Source organism: Convolutriloba macropyga, chromosome 3 (assembly GCF_964194025.1).
Source record: "Convolutriloba macropyga chromosome 3, txConMacr16.3, whole genome shotgun sequence".
NCBI lineage: Eukaryota > Metazoa > Xenacoelomorpha > Acoela > Convolutidae > Convolutriloba > Convolutriloba macropyga.
In genome coordinates this window covers 23,842,761-23,869,590 of record NC_134470.1, presented here as the reverse complement: position 1 = coordinate 23,869,590, position 26,830 = coordinate 23,842,761, and the positions used below count along the sequence as shown (strand labels likewise).

The 26,830-nt window shown below is 34.7% G+C and overlaps 2 protein-coding genes across 6 annotated transcripts in view; one reads left to right on the top strand and one right to left on the bottom strand.

Moving 5' to 3' along the window:
- The window catches only part of LOC142336081 (uncharacterized), a 30,246-nt gene extending 4,852 nt beyond the window's left edge, over positions 1 to 25,394 (top strand). Inside the window, exon 2 of the mRNA XM_075384597.1 lies at positions 24,711 to 25,394. Coding sequence (XP_075240712.1) covers positions 24,711 to 25,255 — 545 coding nt within the window. The 3' untranslated portion in view covers positions 25,256 to 25,394. The remainder of the gene's footprint in view (positions 1 to 24,710) is intronic.
- The window catches only part of LOC142336083 (syntaxin-binding protein 1-like), a 631,753-nt gene that overhangs the window by 97,459 nt on the left and 507,464 nt on the right, over positions 1 to 26,830 (bottom strand). The gene's annotated exons all lie outside the window — the stretch shown is intronic.

Genomic DNA, 26,830 nt, shown 5'->3' with positions numbered 1-26,830 from the left:
CACTGGCCAAATTCAGAGCCCTGCTTCCGAACCAAGAAATAAATTAAAACTGATAATAGAAAGAAACTAGACACAAGGGAAAAAGAACTTTTCCCAGAAGTCTACGAAAACTGTTTTCGTGCATTAAGTCTATATCAGACTATAGACTTAAACAAATTCCTTTATAAACAAAGTCACTGAAGGCGAAGTGCTTGCAAGGAGAAAATTCAACTGTTTGATCAAAGCATCTGAAGGATCTCAAGTATCTCGTGTTATCTTCAGCACCCTCTTTTTCTAGAAGAGTCATAATTTTTGGAATATTTAAGTGGCTGGATTTCCGTTTTGATTATTTGGAGCAGGCGCCGCAAGATTGTGAGATAAAAAATAAATTTTAACAAAATTGACGATTAAGGACTGACACAATTATTAATTTTGATTTTGTGAGTTCCAAGCTATCGAAAGCGATTAGACCTCTGCTGATGAACAGAAAATATGCAAAGACGAAATGCTCACCAACTTCGTATGTCGCATTTTTCCTTCTTTTTATTTGCTCTCAAACGAATTTTGTAGAAATTATTTTAGTCCTTTGGTCTTTTTTATGCGTTTTGTAGCTTAACCGATTTTTTGCCCTGGCCCCTTTTGACTTTGTGTCCTCAAAAATGGGCGGTTCTTAAAGTTCGGCTACCTATTTGATTATCAATGGCACTTTTTCTCAAACCATGTTGCTAGAAAAAAGGAAAGTTTGTGATATGCTTGTGTCAGTGTGGAGTGGGAATTTTTTACTTTTGGACTTGAATTCTACATTGTTTTTTTTCAAATAGTCCCACTCCTACTGTTCTAGAATGAGTAAAATTTTTAATATTGTCTGGAGAAATGGTGAGTCACGGTGAGTATATTGTCTGGAGAAATGGTGAGTAAAACCAAAGTTTAAGTCCGTGACTATAGAGAGAGGCCACTATCGGGCCACGGCACCGTTCCATTAGTCCATGGGCGGTTCGAAATAGAAAGTTGTTTAATTTTCAAAACCTTGATTAAACTATTGAGCCCATTGCTGGTTAAAACTTCATTATGCATATGATCATCTCATCAAGGTTAAAGCAAAATCGCAAAAAACCAATTTTTTTTTCAGGTGTTGCTCTTTTTGCTGTTTTTTTCCAAAAAGATGTTAAATTTTCCAAAATTTTGAGGGTACGTAGGCTGGGCTTAATGTGAGCTCAAACCCGATTAATTTTCAGGATTTTTCAGTTAGATCGGTTTGTTACATCAACCATCATTCTGTCTTGAAATTTCAAATACTCAATCAGCAAAAACCAACATATAAAAATAATAGCTCGAAACGTCAATACAATTTAGAGGAACTGATTTAAAAGGATGAAAAATCACTGGCCAAATTCAGAGCCCTGCTTCCGAACCAAGAAATAAATTAAAACTGATAATAGAAAGAAACTAGACACAAGGGAAAAAGAACTTTTCCCAGAAGTGTACGAAAACTTTTTGCGTGCATTAAGCGTATATCAGACTAAGGACTTAAACAAATTCCTTGGGTCACTGAAGGCGGAGTGCTAAGAAGGAAAAAAGGTCAAATGTTTGATCAAAGCATCTCAATTTTCTCTTGTTATTATCTTCAGCGCCCACTTTTTCTAGACCACAGTCATAATTTTATGAATCTGTAACTGGCCGGATTTGCGTTTTGATTATTTGGAGAAGGTTTCGAAAAATTTGAGATAAAAAAATAGACTTTAACAAAATTGGGGATTAAGAAGTAACACCAATGTTATTTTGTTTAATTTTGTGGGTTCCCAGCTATCGAAAGCGATTAGACCTCTGCTAAAGAACAGAAGGTCTGCGAAGACAAAATGCTCGCCAAATTTGTATGTCGCATTTTGCCTTCTTTTTACTTGCTCTCAAACAAATTTTGTAGAAGTTATTTTAGTCCTGTGGTCTCTTTTATGCGATTTGTAGCCTAATCGATTTTTTTTTGCCCTGGCCCCTTTTTGACTTCGTCCTTAAAAACAAGCGGTTCTGAAAATTCGGTTACTACATGATTATCAATTGGACATTGCTCAAACCATGTTGCTAGAGAAAAAGAGACGTTTTTTAGTGATATGCTTGTGTCAGTGAGTGTTGAGTGGGAATTATTTACTTTTGGACTTGAATTCTACATTGTTTTTTTTTTCAAATAGTCCCACTCCTACTGTTCTAGAATGGATAAAGTTGTTGATGTCTGGAAAAATGTTGAAACAGTGAATTGTTTTCTATAGTTAATCAAATTACCAAGTTTAAAGTTAGCCAAAGTTTAAATGCGTGACTATAGAGGGAGGCAACTATCCGACCATGGCAGCGTTCCATTAGTGAATGGGCGTTCAGAATTAGAGAGTTGTTAAGTTTTCAAATCCTTGATGCCCTTGTTAACGAAATCTTTTACACTCTTGAGCCATTTGCTGGTTAAAATTTCATTATGCATATGTTCATCTCATCAAGTTTAAAGCAAATTCGCAAAACCAGAAATTTTTTAAGAGGTTGCTCTTTTTGCTGTTTGTTTTCAAAAAGATGTCAAATTATCTAGAAGTTTCCTTGAGCGTGCGAAGCCTGAGTTTAAGGTGAGGTCAATCCCAATTGCTTTCCAGAAATTTTCAGTTATATTGGTCTGTACACCAATTACGATCCTGTCTTGTTAATTTCAAATACTCAATCAGCAATAGCAAGAAACGTCAAAAAAATTTCAACGAACTGATTTAAACGGATGAAAAATAACTGGCCAAATTCAGAGCCCTGCTTACGAACCAAGAAATAAGTTAAAACTGAAAATAGAAAGAAAATGGACACGGGCGAAAAAGAAAATTTCCCAGAAGTCTACGAAAATATTTCTCATGCGTTAAGTCTATAACAGACTTAAAGAAATTCTTTGGGTCACTGAATGCGAAGTGCTAACAAGGAAAAAAGTTCAAATGTTTGATCAAAGCCTCTCAAGTTCCTCTTGTTATTATCTTTTGCACCCACTTTTTCTAGACAAAAGTCATAATTTTATGAGTCTTTAACTGGCCGGATTTCCGTTTTGATTATTTGGAACATGCTCCGAAAGATTTGAGTTAAAAAAATAGATTTTTATCAAAATTGAGGATTAAGAAGTCAGACACATAATAATTTGTTTGATTTTGTGGGTTCCCAGCTATCGAAAACGATTATACTTCTACTAAGGAACAGAAAATCTGCAAAGACAAAATGCTCGCCAATTTTGTATGTCGCATTTTTCCTTCTTTTTTCTCTCAAACGAATTTTGTAGAAAATATTTAGTCCTCTGGTCTTTTTAATGCGATTTGTAGCTTAATCATTTTTTTGTCCTGGCCCCTTTTGACTTTTTGTCCTCAAAAACGGGCGGTTGTTAAAGTTCGGCTACCTACTTGGTTAGCAATTGCACATTTGCTCAAACCATGTTGCTAGAAAGAATGAAAAGTTTTTTAGTGATATGCTGGTGTCAGTGAAGGTTGAGTGGGAATTATTTACTTTTGGACTTGAATTCTATACAGTTTTTTTTCGAATAGTCCAAGTCCTACTTCGAGAATGGATAAGTTTTTGATGTTGTCTGGAGAAATGTTGAAACAATGAATTGTTTTCTATAGTTAATGACATTACCAAGTTTTAAAGGTAGCCAACTCTTCAGTCCATGACTATAGAGAGAGGCCACTATCGGACCACGGCAGCATTCCATTAGTCAATGGGCGTTCAGAAGTGGAAAGATGTTAAATTTTCAAAACCTTGATTTTCATGTTAACGAAAATTTTTACACTATTGAGCCAATTGCTTGTGAAAACTTCATAATGCATAATTCATCTCATCAAGATTGAAGCAAAGTCGCAATACCAAAATTTATTTGAGAGGTTGCTCTTTTTGCTGTTAGTTTTCAAAAAGATGTCAAATTCTCTAGGAGGTTTCTTGAGCGTGCTAAGCCTGAGCTTAAGGTGAGGTCAATTCCGATTGCTCTCCAGAAATTTTCAGTTATATTGGTCTGTGCATCATTTACGATTCTGTCTTGTTAATTTCAAATACTCAATCAGCAAAAATCAACATATCAAAATAATAGCAGGAAACGTCAATAAAACTTCAACGAATTGATTTAAACGGATGAAAAAGTACTGGCCAAATTCAGAGCCCTCTTTACGAACCAAGAAATAATTTAAAACTGAAAATAGAAAGAAAATGGACACGGGCGGAAATGAAATTTTCCCAGAAGTCTACGAAAATATTTCTCATGCGTTAAGTCTATAACAGACTTAAAGAAATTCTTTGGGTCACTGAATGCGAAGTGCTAACAAGGAAAAAAGTTCAAATGTTTGATCAAAGCCTCTCAAGTTCCTCTTGTTATTATCTTTTGCACCCACTTTTTCTAGACAAAAGTCATAATTCTATGAGTCTTTAACTGGCCGGATTTTCGTTTTGATTATTTGGAACATGCTCCGAAAGATTTGAGTTAAAAAAATAGATTTTTATCAAAATTGAGGATTAAGAAGTCAGACACATAATAATTTGTTTGATTTTGTGGGTTCCCAGCTATCGAAAACGATTATACTTCTACTAAAGAACAGAAAATCTGCAAAGGCAAAATGCTCGCCAATTTTGTATGTCGCATTTTTCCTTCTTTTTTCTCTCAAACGAATTTTGTAGAAAATATTTAGTCCTCTGGTCTTTTTAATGCGATTTGTAGCTTAATCATTTTTTTGTCCTGGCCCCTTTTGACTTTTTGTCCTCAAAAACGGGCGGTTGTTAAAGTTCGGCTACCTACTTGGTTAGCAATTGCACATTTGCTCAAACCATGTTGCTAGAAAGAATGAAAAGTTTTTTAGTGATATGCTGGTGTCAGTGAAGGTTGAGTGGGAATTATTTACCTTTGGACTTGAATTCTATACAGTTTTTTTTCGAATAGTCCAAGTCCTACTTCGAGAATGGATAAGTTTTTGATGTTGTCTGGAGAAATGTTGAAACAATGAATTGTTTTCTATAGTTAATGACATTACCAAGTTTTAAAGGTAGCCAACTCTTTAGTCCATGACTATAGAGAGAGGCCACTATCGGACCACTGCAGCATTCCATTAGTCAATGGGCGTTCAGAAGTGGAAAGATGTTAAATTTTCAAAACCTTGATTTTCATGTTAACGAAAATTTTTACACTATTGAGCCAATTGCTTGTGAAAACTTCATAATGCATATTTTCATCTCATCAAGATTGAAGCAAAGTCGCAATACCAAAATTTATTTGAGAGGTTGCTCTTTTTGCTGTTAGTTTTCAAAAAGATGTCAAATTCTCTAGGAGGTTTCTTGAGCGTGCTAAGCCTGATTTTAAGGTGAGGTCAATTCCGATTGCTCTCCAGAAATTTTCAGTTATATTGGTCTGTGCATCAATTACGATTCTGTCTTGTTAATTTCAAATACTCAATCAGCAAAAATCAACATATCAAAATAATAGCAGGAAACGTCAATAAAACTTCAACGAATTGATTTAAACGGATGAAAAAGTACTGGCCAAATTCAGAGCCCTCTTTACGAACCAAGAAATAATTTAAAACTGAAAATAGAAAGAAAATGGACACGGGCGGAAATGAAATTTTCCCAGAAGTCTACGAAAATTTTTCTCATGCGTTAAGTCTATAACAGACTTAAACAAATTCTTTGGGTCACTGAAGGCCAAGTGCTAACAAGGAAAAAATTCAAATGTTTGATCAAAGCATCTCAAGTTCCTCTTGTTATTATCTTTAGCGCCCACTTTTTCTAGAACAAAGTCATAATTTTATGAATCTTTAAATGGCCGGATTTCCGTTTTGATTATTTGGAACATGCTTCGAAAAATTTGAGTTAAAAAAATAGATTTTATCAAAATTGAGGATTAAGAAGTCAGACAAATATTAATGTTTGATTTTGTGGGTTCCCAGCTATCGAAAACGATTATACTTCTGCTAAAGAACAGAAAATCTGCAAAGATAAAATGCTCGCCTAATTTGTCGCATTTTTCCTTCTTTTTACTTTCTCTCAAACGAATTTTGTAGAAATTATTTTAGTCCTCTGGTCTTTTTAATGCGATGTGTAGCTTAACCATATTTTTTGTCCTGGCCCCTTTTGACTTTATGTCCTCAAAAACGGGCGGTTGTTAAAGTTCGGCTACCTACTTGATTAGCAATTGCACATTTGGTCAAACCATATTGCTAGGAAAAAGGAAAAGTTTTTTAGTGATATGCTCGTGTCAATGAAGGTTGAGTGGGGAATTATTTACTTTTGGACTTGAACTCTGTTTTTTTTTTTCAAATAGTCCCACTCCTACTGTTCTGGAATTAGTAAAATTTTTGATATTGTCTGGAGAAATGTTGAAACAATGAATTGTTTTCTATAGTTAATGACATTACCAAGTTTTAAAGGTAGCCAACTCTTCAGTCCATGACTATAGAGAGAGGCCACTATCGGACCACGGCAGCATTCCATTAGTCAATGGGCGTTCAGAATTGGAAAGTTGTTAAATTTTCAAAACCCTGATTTTCATGTTAACAAAAATTTTTACACTATTGAGCCAATTGCTTAATAAAACTTCTTAATGCATATTTTCATCTCATCACGGTCAAGGTTTTAAAGCAAAGTCGCAATACCAAAATTTTTTTGAGAGGTTGCTCTTTTTGCTGTTTGTTTTCAAAAAGATGTCAAATTCTCTAGAAGTTTTCTTAAGCGTGCGAAGCCTGAGCTTAAGGTGAGGTCAATCCCAATTGCTTTCCAGAAATTTTCAGTTAAATTGGTCTGTACACCAATTACGATCCTGTCTTGTTAATTTCAAATACTCAATCAGCAATAGCAGGAAACGTCAAAAAAATTTCAACGAACTGATTTAAACGGATGAAAAATAACTGGCCAACTTCAGAGCCCTGCTTACGAACCAAGAAATAATTTTAAACTGAAAAGAAAGAAAATGGACACGGGCGGAAAAGAAATTTTCCCAGAAGTCTACGAAAATCTTTCTTATGCTTTAAGTCTATATCAGACTTAAACAAATTCTTTGGGTCACTGAAGGCGAAGTGCTAACAAGGAAAAAATTCAAATGTTTGATCAAAGCATCTCAAGTTCCTCTTGTTATTATCTTTAGCGCCCACTTTTTCTAGACCAAAGTCATAATTTTATGAATCTTTAAATGGCCGGATTTCCGTTTTGATTATTTGGAACATGCTCCGAAAGATTTGAGTTAAAGTAGATTTTATCAAAATTGAGGATTAAGAAGTCAGACAAATATTAATTTGTTTGATTTTGTGGGTTCCCAGCTATCGAAAACGATTATACTTCTGCTAAAGAACAGAAAATCTGCAAAGATAAAATGCTCGCCTAATTTGTCGAATTTTTCCTTCTTTTTACTTTCTCTCAAACGAATTTTGTAGAAATTTTTTTAGTCCTCTGGTCTTTTTAATGCGATGTGTAGCTTAACCATTTTTTTGTCCTGGCCCCTTTTGACTTTTTGTCCTCAAAAACGGGCGGTTGTTAAAGTTCCGCTACCTACTTGATTAGCAATTGCACATTTGCTCAAACCATATTGCTAGAAAAAAGGAAAAGTTTTTTAGTGATATGCTCGTGTCAGTGAAGGTTGAGTGGGGAATAATTTACTTTTGGACTTGAATTCTATGTTTTTTTTCAAATAGTCCCACTCCTACTGTTCTAGAATGAGTAAAATTTTTGATGTTGTCTGGAGAAATGTTGAAACAATGAATTGTTTTCTATAGTTAATGACATACCAAGTTTTAAAGGCAGCCAACTCTTCAGTCCATGACTATAGAGAGAGGCCACTATCGGACCACGGCAGCATTCCATTAATCAATGGGCGTCCAGAATTGGAAAGTTGTTAAATTTTCAAAACCCTGATTTTCATGTTAACAAAAATTTTTACACTATTGATCCAATTGCTTAATAAAACTTCTTAATGCATATTTTCATCTCATCAAGGTCAAGGTTAAAGCAAAGTTGCAATACCAAAAATTTTTTTTGAGAGGTTGCTCTTTTTGCTGTTTGTTTTCAAAATGATGTCAAATTCTCTAGAAGTTTTCTTAAGCGTGCGAAGCCTGAGCTTAAGGTGAGGTCAATCCCGGTTGCTTTCCAAAATTTTCAGTTATATTGGTCTGTGCATCAATTACGATTGTGTCTTGTTAATTTCAAATACTCAAACAGCAAAAATCAACATATCAAAATAATAGAAGGAAACGTCAAAAAAATTTCAACGAACTGATTTGAATGAAAAATTACTGGCCAAATTCATTGCCCTGTTTACGAACCAAGAAATAATTTAAAACTGAAAATAGAAAGAAACTGAACACGAGCGAAAAAGAAATTTTCCCAGAAGTCTACGAAAATCTTATTCATGCATTAAGTCTATATCATACTTAAACAAATTCTTTGGGTCACTGAAGGCGAAGTGCTAGCAAGGAAAAAAATTCAAATATTTGATCAAAGCATCTCAGGTTCCTCTTGTTACTATCTTCAGCACCCACTTTTTATAGACCAAAGTCATAGTTTTATGAATCTTTAACTGGTCGGATTTCCGTTTTGATTATTTGGAACATGCTCCGAAAGATTTTAGTTAAAAAATAGATTTTAACAAAATTGAGGATTAAGAAGTAAGACAAATATTAATTTGTTTGTGGGTACCCAGCTATCGAAAACGATTATACTTCTGCTAAAGAACAAAAAATCTGCAAAGACAAAATGCTCGCCAAATTTGTGTCGCATTTTTCCATCTTTTTACTTGCTCTCAAACGAATTTTGTTGAAGCTATTTTAGTCCTCTGGTCTTTTTAATGCGATTTGTAGCTTGACCATTTTTTTGTCCTGGCCACTTTTAACTTTTTGTCAAAAACGGGTGGTTGTTAAAGTTCGGCTACCTAATTGATTATCAATTGGAGTTGTCAGTGAATGTTGAGTGGGAATTGTTTACTTTTGGACTTAAATTCTGTATAGTTTTTTTCAAATAGTCTCACTCCTACTTCGAGAATGAATAAGTTTTTGATGTTGTCTGGAGAAATGTTGAAACAATGAATTGTTTTCTATAGTTAATGACATTACCAAGTTTTAAAGGTAGTCAACTCTTCGGTCCATGACTATAGAGGCCACTATCGGGACATGGCACCGCTCTTTTAGTTCATGGGTGGTCAGAAATAGAAATTTTCAAAACCTTGATGCCCTTGTTAACGAAAACTTTTACACTATTGAGCCATTTGCTGGTTAAAATTTCATTATGCATATGTTCATCTCATCAAGTTTAAAGCAAATTCGCAAAACCAGAAATTTTTTAAGAGGTTGCTCTTTTTGCTGTTTGTTTTCAAAAAGATGTCAAATTATCTAGAAGTTTCCTTGAGCGTGCGAAGCCTGAGTTTAAGGTGAGGTCAATCCCAATTGCTTTCCAGAAATTTTCAGTTAAATTGGTCTGTACACCAATTACGATCCTGTCTTGTTAATTTCAAATACTCAATCAGCAATAGCAGGAAACGTCAAAAAAATTTCAACGAACTGATTTAAACGGATGAAAAATAACTGGCCAACTTCAGAGCCCTGCTTACGAACCAAGAAATAAGTTAAAACTGAAAATAGAAAGAAAATGGACACGGGCTAAAAAGAAAATTTCCCAGAAGTCTACGAAAATATTTCTCAAGCATTAAGTCTATAACAGACTTAAAGAAATTCTTTGGGTCACTGAATGCGAAGTGCTAACAAGGAAAAAATTCAAATGTTTGATCAAAGCATCTCAAGTTCCTCTTGTTATTATCTTCAGCACCCACTTTTTCTAGACAAAAGTCATAATTTTATGAATCTTTAACTGGCCGGATTTCCGTTTTGATTATTTGGAACATGCTCCGAAAGATTTCAGTTAAAATTAGATTTTAACAAAATTGAGGATTAAGAAGTAAGACAGATATTAATTTGTTTGATTTTGTGGGTTCCCAGCTATCGAAAACGATTATACTTCTGCTAAAGAACAAAATCTGCAAAGACAAAATGCTCGCCAAATTTGTGTCGCATTTTTCCATCTTTTTACTTGCTCTCAAACGAATTTTGTTGAAGCTATTTTAGTCCTCTGGTCTTTTTAATGCGATTTGTAGCTTAACCATTTTTTTTGTCCTGGCCACTTTTAACTTTTTGTCAAAAACGGGTGGTTGTTAAAGTTCGTCTACCTAATTGATTATCAATTGGAGTTGTCAGTGAATGTTGAGTGGGAATTGTTTACTTTTGGACTTGAATTCTATGTTTTTTTCAAATAGTCCCACTCCTACTTCGAGAATGAATAAGTTTTTGATGTTGTCTGGAGAAATGTTGAAACAATGAATTGTTTTCTATTGTTAATCACGTTACCAAGTTCTAAAGGTAGCCAAATCTTAAGTCCATGACTATAGAGAGAGGCCACTATCGGGACATGGCACCGCTCTATTAGTTCATGGGTGGTCAGAAATAGAAATTTTCAAAACCTTGGTGCCCTTTTTAACAAAAACTTTTACACTATTGGGCCATTTGCTTGCTAAAATTTCATTATGCATATGTTCATCTCATCAAGTTTAAAGCAAATTTGCAAAACCAAATTTTTTTAGAGGTTGTTCTTTTTGCTGTTTGTTTTCAAAAAGATGTCAAATTCTCTAGAAGGTTTCTTGAGCGTGCGAAGCCTGAGCTTAAGGTGAGGTCAATCCCGTTTGCTTTCCATAAATTTTTAGTTATATTGGTCTGTACATCAATTACATTTCTGTCTTGTTAATTTCAAATACTCAATCAGCAAAAATCAACATCAAAATAATAGCAGGAAACGTCAATAAAATTTTAACGAACTGATTTAAACCGATGAAAAATTACTGGCGAAATTCAGAGCCCTCTTTACGAACCAAGAAATAATTTAAAAGTGAAAATAGAAAGAAACTGGACACGAGCGAAAAAGAAATCTTCCCAGAATTCTACGAAAATCTTTTTCATGCATTCAGTCTATATCAGACTTAAACAAATTCTTTGGGTCACTGAAGGCGAAGTGCTAGCATGGAAAAAATTCAAATGTTTGATCAAAGCATCTCAAGTTCCTCTTGTTATTATCTTCAGCACCCACTTTTTCTAGACCCAAGTCATAATTTTATGAATAGAATCTTTAACTGGCCGGATTTCCGTTTTGATTATTTGGAACATGCTCCGAAAGATTTGAGTTAAAAAATAAGTTTTAACAAAATTGAGGATTAAGAAATAAGACAAATATTAATTTGTTTGATTTTGTGGTTTCCCAGCTATCGAAAACGATTATACTTCTGCTAAAGAACAAAAATTCTGCAAAGACAAAATTCTCGCCAAGTTTGTATGTCGCATTTTTCCTTCTTTTTACTTGCTCTCAAACGGATTTTGTAGAAGTTGTTTTAGTCCTCTGGTCTTTTTAATGCGATTTGTAGCTTAACCATTTTTTGTCCTGGTCCCTTTTAACTTTTTGTCCTCAAAAACGGGTGGTTGTTATGGTTCGGCTACCTAATTGATTATCAATTGGACATTTGCTCAAACCATGTTGCTAGAAAAAAGGAAAAGTTTGTTAGTGATATGCTGGTGTCCGTGAATGTTGAGTGGGAATTATTTACTTTTGGACTTGAATTCTATATAGTTTTTTTTCAAATAGTACCACTCCTACTTCGAGAATGGATATATTTTTGATGTTGTCTGGAGAAATGTTGAAACAATGAATTGTTTTCTATGGTTAACCACATTACCAATTTCTAAAGGTAGCCAAATCTTAAGTCCATGACTATAGAGAGAGGCCACTATCGGGACATGGCACCGCTCTATTAGTTCATGGGCGGTCAGAAATAGAAATTTTCAAAACGTTGGTGCCCTTTTTAACAAAACTTTTACACTATTGGGCTATTTGCTTGCTAAAATTTCATTATGCATATGTTCATCTCATCAATTTTAAAGCAAATTTGCAAAACCAAATTTTTTTAGAGGTTGTTCTTTTTGCTGTTTGTTTTCAAAAAGATGTCAAAATTCTCTAGAAGTTTTCTTGAGCGTGCGAAGCCTGAGCTTAAGGTGAGGTCAATCCCGTTTGCTTTCCAGAAATTTTCAGTTAAATTGGTCTGTACATCAATTACAATTCTGTCTAGTTAATTTCAAATACTCAATCAGCAAAAATCAACATATCAAAATAATAGCAGGAAACGTCAATAAAATGTCAACGAACTGATTTAAACCGATGAAAAATTACTGGCCAAATTCAGAGCCCTCTTTACGAACCAAGAAATAATTTAAAACTGAAAATAGAAAGAAACTGGACACGAGCGAAAAAGAAATTTTCCCAGAATTCTACGAAAATCTTTTTCATGCATTAAGTCTATATCAGACTTAAACAAATTCTTTGGGTCACTGAAGGCGAAGTGCTAGCATGGAAAAAATTCAAATGTTTGATCAAAGCATCTCAAGTTCCTCTTGTTATTATCTTCAGCACCCACTTTTTCTAGACCCAAGTCATAATTTTATGAATCTTTAACTGGCCGGATTTCCGTTTTGATCTTCTGGAACATGCTCCGAAAGATTTGAGTTAAAAAATAGGTTTTAACCAAATTAAGGATTAAGAAATAAGACAAATTTTAATTTGTTTGATTTTGTGGGTTCCCAGCTATCGAAAACGATTATACTTCTGCTAAAGAACAAAAATTCTGCAAAGACTAAATTCTCGCCAAATTGGTATGTCGCATTTTTCCTTCTTTTTACCTGCTCTCAAACGAATTTTGTAGAAGTTGTTTTAGTCCTCTGGTCTTTTTAATGCAATTTGTAGCGTAACCATTTTTTGTCCTGGTCCCTTTTAACTTTTTGTCCTCAAAAACGGGTGGTTGTTATGGTTCGGCTACCTAATTGATTATCAATTGGACATTTGCTCAAACCATGTTGCTAGAAAAAAGGAAAAGTTTGTTAGTGATATGCTGGTGTCCGTGAATGTTGAGTGGGAATTATATACTTTTGGACTTGAATTCTATATAGTTTTTTTTTCAAATAGTCCCACTCCTACTTCGAGAATGGATAAGTTTTTGATGTTGTCTGGAGAAATGTTGAAACAACGAATTGTTTTTTTATTGTTAATCACATTACCAAGTTCTAACGGTAGCCAAATCTTAAGTCCATGACTATAGAGAGAGGCCACTATCGGGACATTGCACCGCTCTATTAGTTCATGGGCGGTCAGAAATGGAGATTTTCAAAACCTTGATGCCCTTGTTAGCAAAAACTTTTACACTATTGAGCCATTTGCTTTCTAAAATTTCATTATGCATATGTTCATCTCATTAAGTTTAAAGCAAATTTGCAAAACCAAAATTTTTTTAGAGGTTGCTCTTTTTGCTGTTTGTTTTCAAAAAGATGTCAAATTCTCTAGAAGTTTTCTTGAGCGTGCGAAGCCTGAGCTTAAGGTGAGGTCAATCCCGTTTGCTTTCCATAAATATTCAGTTATATTGGTCTGTACATCAATTACAATTCTGTCTTGTTAATTTCAAATACTCAATCAGCAAAAATCAACATATCAAAATAATAGCAGGAAACGTCAATAGAATTTCAACGAACTGATTTAAACCGATGAAAAATTACTGGCCAAATTCAGAGCCCTCTTTACGAACCAAGAAATAATTTAAAACTGAAAATGGAAAGAAACTGAACACGAGCGAAAAAGAATTTTTCCCAGAAGTCTACGAAAATCTTTTTCATGCATTAAGTCTCTATCAGACTTAAACAAATTCTTTGGGTCACTGAAGGCGAAGTGCTAGCATGGAAAAAATTCAAATGTTTGATCAAAGGATCTCAAGTTCCTCTTGTTATTATCTTCAGCACCCACTTTTTCTAGACCAAAGTCATAATTTTATGAATCTTTAACTGGCCGGATTTCCGTTTTGATTATTTGGAACATGCTCTGAAAGATTTGAGTTAAAAAATAGGTTTTAACAAAATTGAGGATTAAGAAATAAGACAAATATTAATTTGTTTGATTTTGTGGGTTCCTAGCTATCGAAAACGATTATACTTCTGCTAATGAACAAAAAATCTGCAAAGACAAAGTTCTCGCCAAGTTTTTATGTCGCATTTTTCCTTCTTTTTACTTACTCTCAAACAAATATCGTAGAACTTTTTTAGTCCTCTGGTCTTGTTAATGCGATTTGTAGCTTAACCATTTTTTGTCCTGGTCCCTTTTAACTTTGTCCTCAAAAACGGGTGGTTGTTAAAGTTCGGCTACCTAATTGATTATCAATTGGAGTTGTCAGTGAATGTTGAGTGGGAATTGTTTACTTTTGGACTTGAATTCTATGTTTTTTTCAAATAGTCCCACTCCTACTTCGAGAATGAATAAGTTTTTGATGTTGTCTGGAGAAATGTTGAAACAATGAATTGTTTTCTATTGTTAATCACGTTACCAAGTTCTAAAGGTAGCCAAATCTTAAGTCCATGACTATAGAGAGAGGCCACTATCGGGACATGGCACCGCTCTATTAGTTCATGGGCGGTCAGAAGGAGAAATTTTCAAAACCTTGATGCCTTTGTTAACGAAAACTTTTAGACTATTGAGCCATTTGCTTGTTAAAATTTCAGTATGCATATGTGCATCTCATCAAGTTTAAAGCAAATTCGCAAAACCAAAAATTTTTAAAGAGGTAGCTCTTTTTGCTTTTTTCCAGTGATGTTGAATTTTCCAGAAACTTTTGTGAGAGTGCGAAGCCTGAGCTTAAGGTGAGCTCAACCACAATTGCTTTCCAGAAATTTTCAGTTATATTGGTCTGTACATCAAATACGATTCTCTCTTGTTAATTTCAAATACGCAATCAGCAAAAATCAACATATCAAAATAGTAGCAGGAAACGTCAATAAAATTTCAACGAACTGATTTAAACGGATGAAAATTACTGGCCAAATTCAGAACCCTGCTTACGAACCAAGAATTAATTTAAAACTGAAAATAGAAAGAAAATATACACGAGCAAAAAAGAACCTTTCCCAGATGTCCACGAATTCTTTTTTGTGCATTAAGTCTATACCAGACTATAGACTGAAACGAATTCCTTGGGTCACTGAAGGCGAAGTGCTAGCAAGGAAAAAAATTCCCAGCTATCGAAACCGATGATACCTCTGCTAAAGAACAAAATCTGCAAAGACAAAATACTCACCAACTTTGTATATCGCATTTTTGCTTCTTTTTACTTGCTCTCAAACAAATTTTGTAGAAATTTTTTTAGCCCTGTTGTCTTTATGCGATTTGTACCTTAACCCATTTTTGGTCCTGACTCCTTTGGACTTTTTGTCCTCAGAACTGGGCGGTTTAATTAAACACTACAAGCGCACAGTGGTACGAATTTGTCCTACTTATAAACAAGGAGGCTCGATAATATTCGTCCGCACAGTGTTCCGACCCCGTTCATCCTAATTTTTGACCTAATTATCTGCCATATGAAGAGATTAGAAGAGTTATACACAAATAAATATTTGAGTTAGAAAAATTGTTACAAACCCAAAACTGCTCATCGAATTATATAATACCATACCGCCTTAAAGAACTTATGTTGCCTGCCATTAATAGGACTACAAAAAATCTCAATCTAATTTCAAAAATTACTTTGTAGCAAAGTCAAAAGACATCAGATAAAACCTTAAAAATAGAGTTCAATAGTTTTTATCTCCAAAGCAGATGCGACCTGTCTATGATAGGACCACATAACCAATCGACAAAAAGAAGAAAAAGGTGCGCAGTTCGAAAATCTATCAAATTTTTTTAAACCAAATCTCAAAAGTCATCAAAAAACATGATCTTTTAACGACGAAGTTGTTGGTAATTTTACTGAAGCTCTCGTAAAATTAATGGGAGCTTTCTTTGGTGAGATTAAGCTGAAGGACAAGACTGCAAAATAACGGCCTGCAGATGCAGAATTAGAGAAAAAAATACACATAATATACGAAAACACAATGTATTCTGCTATTTCAGTTACTATATTATTGAAAGATTGCATAGGTTTACTTGGATCTCATTTGAAAGTCAATGGGACTTGTTATTAACTCAAATTTTATAAAGGAAAACAAGCACAAAAATTGAAAACGCATAGTATTCAAGATATAAAAAATCTTTTGTAATACAAAGCCAATAGAGACGTTGAAATTCAAATCCCAAGAAATGTGGGAGAGCTCTTATTGATGAGACGTAGCGTAAAGTTTTAAAAAGAAGAACAATAAGGGAAATGTTTAAAAAATGCAAATTAATTTCGAAAGAATGAAATCAATATCATCGGAACCGTTAGATGTCGACTGACGGCATTGAATAAGTTCATTAATCCCGTAAAAGGAAGCTATTAAGACCTGTCACTAATCAGATAGTTTCTTAGCTTTATAAAGAAAAACAATTTACAGGCAGCAGCTAGAAATTGAAAAAAGTGCAAGTGGGAAGTGTCAAAGTTAATTAAATATAGAGGTTTTCGATATGTTATCAATGAAGTTTTCGATATGTTAAACTAATTGTCTTTGCGACACCATTAAAATTTCTTTAACGTTAATGGCTACTTTCATTGGTGACAGCGTAACAAAACTTCGAAAGACAACCAAAATTGAATAAAAATCGGAAAATAATTTTCGAAAACTCGTAGCATCTAAGTCATAAATCCCAATATTTGAAAACAAAGCCACAACCCAGACTAGGTTTTATTCAATTTTCAGCATTTGGGACTTGTTATTAGTGGAACCGACATATAAGTTCATAGAAATGTGTTTAAAAAGTGGTTCAAATCATTTTTTTAACAAAAAAAATCAAAATACTTTCAGGCTTAACAGCCAATAGGTATGCATTCAATTCTTTAGATAGATTCAGTTATTGTTGTCTCTCGTTAGGAAGCCAATTGCACTTTTGATAACTAAAATAGCCCTAGGACTAAAAAATTGCAACAAATGCAGGCGAAACAAAAAACAAACTTACGGAAAGTGTTGAAGCCATGAAAAACCATGAGTGATTATTCTCGGAAGACAAATTAAATGTTCATTAGTCTTCATTTTATCATAAATAGAGTTTGTTATTAATGCAACCGGTATAGGAGTAGTGACTTGTATCTGAATGACATGAGAAAAACCAAATAAAAATTGTGAAATGAATTAAGTAATTTAAGTTCTGCAATATGATTCGTTTCGATTTCTTTAGATTGTTAACTTCCCGATGAGACCAAAATTAGCCTTTTTACCGCTGCTCGTCTTTTAGTAAATCCAAACTGGTCCATTTTTTTAATCGTAAACTGCAATTTTTATTTTACTTCTTGATAAATATTCTGAAATGACGCTAAAAGTGATTAAACCCACACACAATAATGAAATATTTGAAAATTTTAAACCAGAGTAACTCTTAGAATAAAAGGAAATTAAAACAATCTTTTTAATTCCAAATTCTACCCTCGAAGAGCTTTTCATTGATACAACTCACGATTCTATACAATGATTATATCGATCGGACAAAATTGACTGAACAAAAAAACCGTTTAAGTATATAGCTCCTCCCCACACTTAGTGGTTTTGATTTACCGGCCAAGTAAAGGTAAGTTTAAGTAGTTGTATTTGACTTATACAATGAAAAATGATACCAGTGTGGAAATCAGCTATAAAAGTTAATGTTTCGAAATTTTTGATAATCGTAGAGTATGAGCAAATTGTCGCAAGTAAATTTTACATGCAGGGTGAAAATAATACTAAAATTGTTTGCAGCCACTGGTTGCAGTCATGTTTAAAAATGTGTACGATATGCAATAATTTTAAGTAGATGGCTCACTTTGACTTCATGAGTTGCCAAAGTCATTTAGATAAAAGAAAGGAACGCAGTAAATCAGTTTTTCAATAATAAATTAAAAAAAGGAGGGCTAGGAAATCCGTCTGGAAAGCCATCCTTATTTAAAGGTAATATGGAAATTTGTAATGAGCAAATTTACTCAACCATCCTTTTCTCTGAACAAATACAGCTCTATTTGCTGCATTGTGTATAGGATGTTTAAAAATTTTTGTAGACTTTAAGTTCAAGCAGATTTTACCTTGAAAATCTCCGTGAACTTATTCTACTGCAAATGTATTTTTTCGAATTTCCAAAATTTTCAATTAATGTATGGCTTGATAAGATAACCTTAGTCTACTTTATTAACTCATTGACATGCCGTTGGTGATCAGTTTAAAGCCATAATCCAAGTTTGGAATCACAGCAACACTTGGATTAATGGCCCCTCGTCACTCTGATCATGATTTATTACATTTTTTCGCGTTCTGATGGTACTTCCTGTCCTCTGTAGCTTACAAGGCGAAACCACTCTTCTGCGACGCATTTATAATGAGTCGTGACTGCAAGGGAGAAGTGACGGTAACGTCTAATGCTGCTGATTGACCGGCTTTCCAAACAGGCAAGAAAAATTCGACCGGTCTGGAGTTATTGTCGGGTAGTAAACTCTTCTGTGCACAGATGGGAGACAAAAGAGCTCCCGTGCAAGCTGATATAATTTTGTCTTGTTTGAGAGATCATATCACCCCGACCATGGCATGACACGGATTGGTCTCCCACTACATCTAGCGTCCTAGATTTACAAAAAGGACATTTTCTCTCGTTGTACAATTTTGCACCCGGTCGGTATTTAAGAGCAACACGGAACTAATTAGAAGATAGGTGTAGTCCCAGAGCTGGAATGGGGGCTGCGATAGAGAAAGAGATTGCAAACGAGCTTTTTCTCTCCTGGGTCTTTGTTTTTCTAACAAGTTGTCGTAGGCTGAGTTATCAACAAGTTCTTACTGAGTTTTTCTTTGAGAGGGATATGTCGCAAATTCGCCCAATTCTTCAATGGCCTTTACAAAAGAGATATCTTGAGTTGGATTATGACGTGATAGTTTTTCTACACGAACAGAGGACTGAAAAACGAAGGCAACGTATGCAGCCTGAATTTGATCTGCTGAACGTGTTATTCCTACACCAGTTTTATTCATTGGGAGGCAAGCTTGGTCCCAAGAGGTATCTGACATCAAAACTCGGAGAATACATTCAAAGGTTGCACGCTGAACCGAGTCGAATTTTATTTGATTTTATTTGATTCGTCCGAAGGAGAGTTGCATCGCAAAGAGTAGATCATTGTGGGGGCACCAAAGCAAAAATGGAAATTTCCAAGGGCATATTGTGGATCGTCCCCATATGCTAAAATGTCTTGAAGTTCCTCTAATTTTTTAACACGTTGAAGTAAACAAGAGGAAACGAAATCATCAGAGGCTATGGGAGCTCCTAAAATTCCATTTCCATCTGCACAGTTCCTCTTGATCAAACTGTCAACTTTCGTCATGCTTTCGATTGACCATAGCTCAAACTTATCCTTCCTGAGTTCTAAACCGAATTTTTCTGATTCTCTGAGAATTTCCAACACTTTACAAAGTTTGATCTCGGTATCAGCAATGTTGCGAAAGGTTTGGTTTGTTTTCAATTTCGCCAATAGGAGGCCAGATGGCCAGTCAAAACAAAAGTGGACCCAGTGGATCTCAGTTGCATTCCTGACTGAGTGTCAAAAGTTGAGATATTGAAGAACAAATCACTATGCTTTGTTCTTCAACTATGAGTAACAAAAGTATGCAAAGAACATTATACTAGGCATCAAATTTTTTGTGGAGCCGAGGAAATTACTGTGCTTTGCCGAATTCAATGCGTTTTCGAAATCAATTTTGGTGTATGCCCACACTTTCTTTTTTCTTCATTTTTTCGAAGATTATTTTTGTGGAATTGCACTATTCTCTCGGCACCTCCCTGACAGCAACTCCCAACTGCTTTGCTCGAAACAACTCAACCGCCTCGAAGGGTGCTTCTTTTGCAATGCATTTGGCAACGAGGCGCCGCATAACTTCACCCACAGCAATAGGTCTAATGCTGTTCCTTTTTTTTAATGCTGTTAATGTAGCACTACATAAACCTGGGGCCACGAAGTTTTGGAGCTCGCCTCTGCTGGCCAAGTTCACTAATTTGGTTAGGGAATTCACTCTTCGCTTGGATTGATCGGCAATTGAACAATTGATTGCGTGATGTTCTGTGTACATTTTGGACGGCCCCGCTGCTGTGAAATTTGAAAAACACTGAAGCTGTAAAAGGACCTTTGCTTCATCGAATTGACAAGCTTCGCTGCTATGGTCATCCATCGGATATCGAATTTCGTTTTTCCCTGGATGCAGCTTTTCGAGATCAATGAGGGTTTTCTGTTGTCGGGTGCTATTCCCTCCGATGATAAAATCCTTGCCGCCGACCGCATTGTCCTTGAAGACAAAGTGTTCTCGCTCGGGAGGCAAGCGCTTCCATTGTGCTGTCGCTTTTTTGCTTGCTTCCTTGAAGCCGCTTCGTACCGACGGGCAGCTTAATCACCCGATCTCCATCGCTCAAATCTATTCATCATTGAGTTTTCCTGCTGCTGCTTGTTTTTTGCCCCCTCTGTTAGAAGCACGCAAGACATTTGCTAACTGCGAAAAACTTCTTCCAGTTCTCAACACAATCTGGATTTGAGATGCAATCCTCTATGATTGACGTTATAATCCCGGGCCATGGCATACGAAACTTCATGGGGATATATATAGCAAATCAAAGAAATATTTTTACTGCAATTAGTTTTCAAATCTGGTAACTCGCTTGGATTGTCACTGGAGCCTGACGAATCACTTCCCAGTGTTGCAGATTGAACCAACTCGTCTATGCGGGCAGATAGATCTTTCTGTATCTTTTTTGTTGACGAGATTGAGTGAATTGTGAGTACGCCCAAATTCATTTAGAGCGCACCCATTCATCGTAGTTTGGACCTCACTGCAAGTACCTCACATTGGACCTGACCAGCTCGTGCTCCAAGATGAGGTGCAGACTTCATATACATAATTTTTCTGTCGGGATAAAAAAGGATAGTTCCAACTGGAATCAGGAAACGAATAATGTCATCTTTAATTGTCAGTTCACTTATCTGTGTTAAACCAGTTGAGGAGTCTGACAAAATTTTCCTTCCTGAACTTACTTGGAGCTAACTTAAGATATAATATTTTGAAACCGTTTTTGTTTTGGCTGCCATTTTGCAGAAAAATGAGTAGTTTTAGATTCAATTGTTAGTTGTATTTCGAAAAGTTTGGAAAATGTTAAATTTTGCAACCGTTTTTGGTTTTGGTTGGCATTACCGATAGATATACTGCAAAAAGTTGATGCATCACTATCTTTTCAAACTCACAAAACTACATGAAGTCTGAGGGAACTGTAGCAAAAACAAATTTGCAAGAAAGAGGATTTTTTGGACTGGAATTCTATTTTGGGTTCTTTGAAATGGTACTGCTCATATCTTTCTAGAATGCGTAGTTTTCTATTTTGGCTGGAGAAAAAAAACATTATAAAGGTCAATATTTTGCCCCTTTAAAAGTAATGTAGGCACAACTACAATTTGTTTTCTGTAGTCAACAAAATTCACAAGTTCTGTTTTCATTTACAAAGTATACGTCGGTGACTACACAGAGACCACTATTGGGTGATGGGCCCGTTCTCCAGTGTGTCACAAGAACCGATAAAATAGACCGCATTTTTTGTAATTACAACAAGGAGTACGACCCCGCTTATTTTTGACTTAATTGTCTTCCAAATGAAGACGAGATAGTTTGCATTTTAAGCGCATTTTTTGCATTAATTGAAGTAAACAAAGCCGCTTTAGATGGCCTATGAGATACGCCTTTAACAAAAGTAAACAAGACTAACAACAAAAACAGATGTTGAGATTTTTTTAACAAAACCAAACTACTAAATGATATGTATAATGCCATACCGCATTGGTGAACTTTTGACGCCTATCATTAATAAGAATACAAGATATTGCAAACGACAGGATACACAAAAAACAAAAAATGTATACTGTAAAAACAATGTAATTTTAAAAGCACATCCGATAAAACTTCAAATATACAAATTCACTTCTATTCAACTAAAAATGAATACGAACTGTCCAAAATGGGACTAAATAACCAGCCGAATGAATTTATCAAAATTTTTTTAACCAAGTAAATACGAAAGTCATAAACATTAACTTTTAACTAGAAAAACTTGATTAATCTACCTATTAATCCTCGAGAAACCAATGGGCGTTGTACCTGTTGAAACTAAATCATAGGACAGTACTGCAATTTAACAAATACAGAAATCGAGAAAAAATTGCAAACAAACGAAAAAATATTGAAGGTAGCATCTGAATCTTATATATTATTTCGATTGATTTGTTTTGTTTTAGTTAATATGTAAAAGAAAGATTGTATGTGGTCACTTGGGTCTCGTTTGAGAATCAATTGGACTTTTTTAAAAAAAATGGAACAATTAAAAATCATTTGGACCAATTGCTATTAATTTGAAAATTTTAGACAACAAAGAAGCGCAGAAATTGATGACTCACAAAAATGTTAGGAAAACGAGTGCCAAGATATGAAACATCGACTGTGACATAAAACCAATAGAAAGTTTGAAGTTATCAAAAGAAGGTAGATAGAACCTCTCATTGATGAAACTAAGTTTCAGCTAGACAAAAAGAAGAACAAAAAAGGCAAAGCTCCAAAATATCTTAAAATATTGAAAAATCAAAATTAGCAAAACGTTACCTATCAACTGAGAGCATTGAATAAGTTCTTTAACTTCCTAAGATGAAGCTGTTGAGACTGGTCATAAATCAGAAAAATAAGTTTGTCGGTGATAACTTTTGGATACTTTAAATTGATTTTTTTTTAAATCAATGGGATCTTTCAGTATTATTACAATGTGATGCTTCAGAAAAATCAACGAATATGAACCGGAGTCACAAAATCAGATTTTATGATATGAACGAATATGAACCGGAGATCATTCATTACTCAGAATGAGTCCTAGGACTCGAAGAACGACAAAAATTGCGGGCAGAGTTCGAGAATTCATTAGAAAAGTGCCATAAAAATTCGTCAGACATTGAAACCGTGAGGTTACGTTGATAATCTTCTTTCTGTTCAGCTAAGAACCTATTAACCGTCTAATTGTTGGTTCAATTTTAAGCATATGGGACCTGTTATTAGTGGAACTGACACACAATTTAACAGAAATGAGTTTAAAAAGCGGGTAATGTTCATTTATTCCCGAAAATTTCTCGGTCTTAACAACCAATAGGTAGCATTCAAATCAATAAATAGGATCACTTCATCCTCTTTTGGAAGCCAATTGAACTTTTATCTAACCAGACTTAGCCATACGACCACAACATTGCAATGAAAGCAGGTAAATCATTTTTTTTAAACTATACGAAAACAGTTTCGAAGTCATAAAAACCGTAAGCCATGATTCCCTAAAAACAATGTAAATGTTAATCGGCCCCATTTGATCATAAATGGGGTTTTTCAATAATTGAACCTTGATGCAAAAAGTGGCTTGTCTCTGAATGTAATGAGAAAAACAAAAAAAAACAAAGTAATTTAAAAAAAGCAGCTCTCCAATAGAATTCGAATTCTTTTGATTGTAAACTTCCCAGTGAGACCAAAACTGGCTTTTTTAAGCTTTAAAGCTCGTTTTTAGGAACACAAAATTGGTCAAGATTTTACCATAAAAAACAATTGTCAATCAACATTATGATATTAAAGAACCTAAAATGAGCAAAAATGACACTAAAGGTTAACAAACTCACACCCAAACATGAAATGTGCACAAATTTGTTAATCCTCAATAACTCCTCGAAGAAACGGAAATTGAATGAAATCTTAATTTTTTGCGCTCGAAGAGCTTTTTAATGGTACCACTAACGATTCTGTGTAATTAATTTTTCGATTGCCCAAAATTGACAACAAAAAAAGAAAAAACCCATTTGAGTAAATAGTTCCTCCCACTAAGTGGAGTCGGAACAATTAAAAGTCAATTTGTGCTAGAGGTGGAGAAATGTGTACCTCTACTATAGTGTTTTCTCGATCAAAGCGCCCTCTTCTACTTCAGAGTTCCTTATTGCTGCATGTTTTATACCATTTACATTGCGTATCCGATGTCAAATTTCCTCTAGGTTGAAATTGTCAGAACTTAGTAAAATTGGTGAATCGACGTGATGAAATGACTGGGATATTATTTATCGCATAGACTGTGTAGCTTATCACAGCCGTACAAAATAATTATTTAGGGGACATTTAATTTTCAAATTGGATATCAGAAAACATTGGATACTGTTGGTTACTTTGGACAAAAAAATGCCAAGATACTGAATTTAAGCTTCAAATTTCTTAAAACTGTTTAAATGTTTATTTTTTCTCAAGTTTATTTTAATGTAAGCTGTTAGTTATAGTGTTCTCTTACAGTACAATTATTAATGCTAAATTTATCTCTACAAACTAAGATATGGTTGCTGCCCTATTTAGTTTCTCTGTGAACTGAAATGACAAATAGCTTTCCTAACCCGTGGATTGGTTGAGTGTGATTAGTTTCAATATAAGGTGACAAGACCTCTACTGGATGAAAGACGGATGTGAATCCTTTGCCAAGACGATAGATAACGGATATTAAACTTACGAAATAGTTTCAATCAAAGAACATCTAATCATTATAATCATATTTTAAATTCATTAACATTTTCGGTGAGATATTTTTGAATATAAACGCCAACCTAAATAGTTTATACATTCCATCATTGTAAGTAGAAAAATTTGTTTCTTTTTCATTATCATGCTCTTATTGTAGCGAAGTAGTGATATTTTGCTTAGAGGAGTCCCCCAGTTCGAAGCTGAAACGCATCACTCTTGCGTCTCCCGTTAGCAGTCCTGCGAAGGAACACTCTAACGATACATCAGCTGCCAGTTCCTCTACAGTGTGCGCAGTATGTAAAAGTGGCTCCTTCAAGTCCAACACGGGAGCTGTGACTACAGACGACTGTTTGTGTTCTGATTCAAGTGCAATACAAGTCAATGATTTTGACCTTCTCTGTTCGGAGGCAAATGACATTCCTGACGCAATCAGTGTTTCTGCCAATGAGCTTTTGAAAACTCCACCAAAAGACAAGTTCCGCAAAGCGTACCAATCAAGACCTTCAGGATATTTTAAACTCGAAAATATATACAGGAGGATGACGAGTAAAGAGCCATTAGAAGCTCATAGCGCCTTAGGCGACTGCAAAACTCTCTTAGAAGTTCTATCCCATGACCACAAAAATTTCATAGAAACTGTAAATAGTGCTTTTGAGTGTGTGGAACGTGGCGAGCGCTCTGACTTTCTGCTTAAGTTCTCAGAAATTAGTGCTTACTGTAAATAATTTGAACACATGCACGTCTATCTTTTTGTAATACTTTTATATAGTTTTTTAATACAATTTTGGGTAGTGAAGTAATTTTAATAGTGACAAAAGCTATGTTCTTAACAGTAGTTAGTGTTCAAATAAATTTTTATTTCAAGGATTTCTTAAATCGTGAAGGCGTCGGAGGGTTTTCTACAAGGGCCTTTTAGCTCGATTTTTAAATCGCTCCCTTTGATTGGAAACAATAATATTGACTATTATTGGGGATGTTGTGGTTTTTTTCACAATTGAAAGCATTTGAATTGTATTGGGGCGCTGTTTTTACGACTCGAAGAGGATTATTGGATATTGGAGAAGTCTTTTTTTAAAATCAATTTTACTGGAGTAAATTTTAAAGCAGGAAATGAAACACGTGAAAAAATTGGAGTGATTATGTTGCTGAACAAAATGAAGAGTGGAGCGAAAAGAGTGATTTTTTAATAGCCACACAGCGATAGCTGGGGCTATTATTGGCCTCCTCTTGCTTTTATTTCGTAAAGATTTTTGAAATTGAATTTCTTTACGTGAATTTAAAGAGATAAGGTCAAGTGAGTGTGTGTCACTCTAAGTGAAGGTTATTTGATTGAGAGCAGCTAATAGAAACAGCAATAAGTTATACAGGTTCTTTATCAATGTTACATATATCAATATGACATCTCATTCTTTAATGAAAATAGTAAATTTTTGGCCTGTCTTTCTCTACTGTTTTTTAGACTGCAGATCTACGCAGCTATTGCGGCTATTTTCTGGCCATCTGCCAGCTATGTTGTTCATATCGATGTTTTCTAGAGAGCGAGAAAATGAGGAGAAAAAAAAATTCTGTAAGCGAGCGAAATTTTTGTTCACGTGCCGCAGTTTTTTTAATTGCTCTCAAACAAAGTTTTTAGCAATTATATGAGTCCTGTCGGTCTTTTTCTATGCGATTTTTGGCTTACCGATTTTTCGTCTGAAGCATTTGACTTTTCGTCCTCAAAAACGGGATAAACAAGTAGCGCCCAGCGGGCATTAAGTGCTTTTGGAGCCTTTCAGCTCAAACTGTTTTAGAGACTTATACTTAGGGTGTGAAGGGGGGTTCTTAGAGGTTGAAGACACCCCAACTGTTGACCCCCCCAACTGGTTACAGTTTTTTTTGGATATAAAGCTTTTTGTTGAGAAATATGACAAAATTGGCAAAAATTGAAACTATTTTACTTCATTTTTTTGCAGTTTTTCGTTTTGCCTTTTTTTAGACAAGTTTTTTAAGCCTATTACGACTTGCGTATTGTTTTAAGAACATCTCTATTGGCTGAAAGGATTTTTTTTTGGATTTATGTGCTTTTGTAATATTGAAATACTGACTTGAAATTTATTGAAATTTTATTGACGTTTTCCAGCGTTTTGGTCCAAGTTGTTTGTAAGAACGTATTTTTTCATGGGTTTGAAGTATTTTTAAGTAATTTCTCACTCAAAGTTTTGTTTCAAGATAACCATAAATTAGTGGAGGCACTTTTTGTCGGATGAGTTTTTGAATTGCGTTTAAGTGGATTTCCATTTCGATTCGTTTCCGGATTTCTT